Source organism: Eimeria mitis, genomic scaffold (genome assembly GCF_000499745.2).
Source record: "Eimeria mitis Houghton genomic scaffold, Emh_scaff2830, whole genome shotgun sequence".
Lineage (NCBI taxonomy): Eukaryota > Apicomplexa > Conoidasida > Eucoccidiorida > Eimeriidae > Eimeria > Eimeria mitis.
Genome location: NW_024015181.1, coordinates 3,475 through 6,325, shown reverse-complemented (window position 1 = coordinate 6,325; position 2,851 = coordinate 3,475). Strand labels below are relative to the sequence as shown.

The window sequence follows — 2,851 nt, the reverse complement described above, 5'->3', positions numbered from 1 at the left end:
ACCGGCCGCCTCCTGGGGGTTGGACAGAGCGTCAAGCCCAACGACATACCACCTCGAGTTTCGAAAAACTGAAGATTAAATTATTTGAATGTTACTTTCTTCTTAAAAAACGCTAACGGAAATCTGTTGAGAACAGTACGAGGCTGGAAGCCTAGCCCCGTAGCTGCGGTCCGGGAATTGTCCAGGCCTTGGAGTATCCGTTAACATAACTCAAAACAGCGTTTTTATCCAAGTTATTATTCTCCATCGGATATCCTTAATTTGTCTCCCTATTTTCAGGAACCACTCTCGATCCACAGAGGCCAGGGGTCTGGAGGTACAACAGCACCCGCCGATGCAACGGTCCCTAGACACACAGGATGCGCCGACGACGTTGGCGAAATTGCAGGAAGCCAACGGGTTTTCCGTTGAAGGACGGAATAGCATAAATGGGGTGTCGAGACGTGGAGCATTTAGGATATCTGGGAAATCTCCTAGTTTGACTACCTTCCCTGTGGGGGCTACCCTACTTTCTGTCCTAGCAGTTCTTGTGATCTTGACAAAATGCGCGAGGTCCGCATCCACATTGACAAGCAGGATGCGTGCGGGGCGCCAACTTGCAGGAAGGGAGCGAACAACGGATGAGGACCCTGAACTCGAAGCAATAGTGGAGCTGTGCATGGATCTGGGGGAGGGACAAAGCGCGCCTTCCCAACCTTCTGAAATGCCACCACAGATGCACTGGGGACCGTCTCATTCGCGGCAGCACGTTTCGCGTAGCAGAGAGGAATTGCACACAGGCGTGCAAAGTGTTTCGTTCTTGCCTTGGGATGTACACTTGCCTTATTCCTATGTGCAAGCCCCAGGATTCCTCCAGGGACCTGGTACGCAGACGAACTATAGCTTTGAGAGAGGCTCCGCTGATATGTGGGGGTCTCCTGAGTCTCTAGGCGAAGGACCGTCCACATCTGCAGGGTTCTCTTCGATGCTGCAGCTATCTGCTGACGGTTCCGTCCCCACGGCTTCTGCGGGATACAGCTCCTACGCCTTTCCCCCGGCTGGCAGTGCACCTCCATCATTTCAAGGATTTCATGTGCCGAGTTTCGCAGCTCCCTTAAACGTGCCTTTGGCTTTCGACGACTTCAATGCAGGCTGGGTGTTGCGTCAAGCCCAGCCCAGGGCGCAGCCTGGCGCCCCAACCCACCTCTTTCAGCCCACCCCGCAGCGAGGCGTGTACCCTGCAGTGTTTGAGGCAGTGCCTGTAGGGAAGAGAAAACGTGAAAAACAACCGACTAGCACTTCAGCGACCCCTTCAAAGAAATTAAGGGGTTCTTCCAGACGAATGCCAAACATGCAACAGATGCATGAAACTACTGCAACTGCGTCTTTGACCAGTGCCCAACAAATGCAACTGTTACTAGTTGAGAGGGATTCTATGATGCAGGGCCCGATTAGCGCATCGAACGATAGCCCTTTAGATGTGCTTTCAAGTGACTCACTCTCAAGTTCTCATCCATTTCCGGCTACGCCACCGTCTCAGGTAGCGAGCGGCGCGCCGTTGGTCCGTGCAGTGCATCAAACATCAACTACTTCGGCAGAATCCCGTGGCTCTTCTCCCAGAGCACACGAACCGGGTAGTTGCCCGGAAGAAAGTGTGACTGCACAAGGCATCACCTCAGCGACAAGCCCTACACCTCCCCTACCGCGGAGGGGCCATCCTTTTTATTGGACCCCAGCGTTGCAACCAGGTGCCACCACTAGGCCGTTTTCTTTGGTTTCTGCTCGTTCACGTATACTTTCCTTCGATTCAATACATGATCTTCTGCGGATGATGCGGTCACTGCTTATGAAAGATATGATTGTTCAAGCGGATCTAGAAGTTCTCGTCTGCAAAATGGAAACTCTTGTAGGATATCTACTGCATTTCCATACGACGCCTGTGAATGACCTAATCCCTAAGAAGGCTGTTATCTCCCTAGGCTTCCGCTATATAATACTGGATTTCCTGTTTGTCGCAAGAGAGGTGTTGGGGGAGGCAGGGAACGCCAGCTCTTGGTGGCAGGAGGTCGTGGCAAGCATTCCGCACGAGGTGGAATACCAGTATACACGGTCGTTCGGAACTCAATTTGAAGCGAATATGCGTCTCGTCAAAGGCCTGAGCGGAGCAATAGAGATGCTTAAGAATGGCATCCGTCCTAGCATGGGTGCAACCATTCTGCTGAAGAGACGGTTGTTTTGCAAAGCGACCTCACCCCCAGCTTTCAAAGGTCACCGTTGGGATCCTTGGAGAAATGATGATCAAGAATATAGAGACAGCCTCAAGTAAGGACATTCCATTGCTGGGCGCAAGCTAAAGCATATTTTGTAGCATAGGGGAGCTATATGGATTGTCTCGATAGGATGTGGTTTACTGGATATTACCTTCGTGAGACCGACGAACAAGCGCAGGTAGTTCATGATTGGTGCATTCGCCTAGCCTCTCAATCAGCAAAGCTTGGGGCCGATCACCCCACTAGACAAACAACATTGAAGCAATGCATATGGCCCCTGCGAAACGTTTCCAGGGCTGTTGCAGGAGCTGACAGGCACCCCTCAAATTTGTATGTTGGGGAAAAACACTGTTTTGTTGGCTCTTCAACGTGCAAGGATCCACTTCCAACTGGCAGTATAATCTGAAACTACACACAATGAGAGTGATGAGCAGGCACCACTAGAACAATAAAGGCAGACTGATCGGTAGATTGCATTCATGTGAATGAGTCAGAAAAGCGTTGCACGGACACCGCGTAAACCAGCCAGGGAATATAACTATCCACGCGGAAGAGTCTGCCTGAATACGTGTATGAATCCATGCTTGTGCGCATGAGGGCTT

General features: G+C 51.3%; 1 protein-coding gene across 1 annotated transcript; it reads left to right on the top strand.

Annotated features, from left to right (window-relative positions):
* Positions 1-577: 577 nt before the first annotated feature.
* Positions 578-2,305, top strand: EMH_0059220 (uncharacterized protein; the record flags this gene model as incomplete). Its single annotated transcript, XM_038022506.1, has 1 exon — positions 578-2,305. The coding sequence occupies one exon, from the start codon at positions 578-580 to the stop codon at positions 2,303-2,305; it is 1,728 nt and encodes a 575-aa protein (XP_037878360.1).
* Positions 2,306-2,851: the final 546 nt, after the last annotated feature.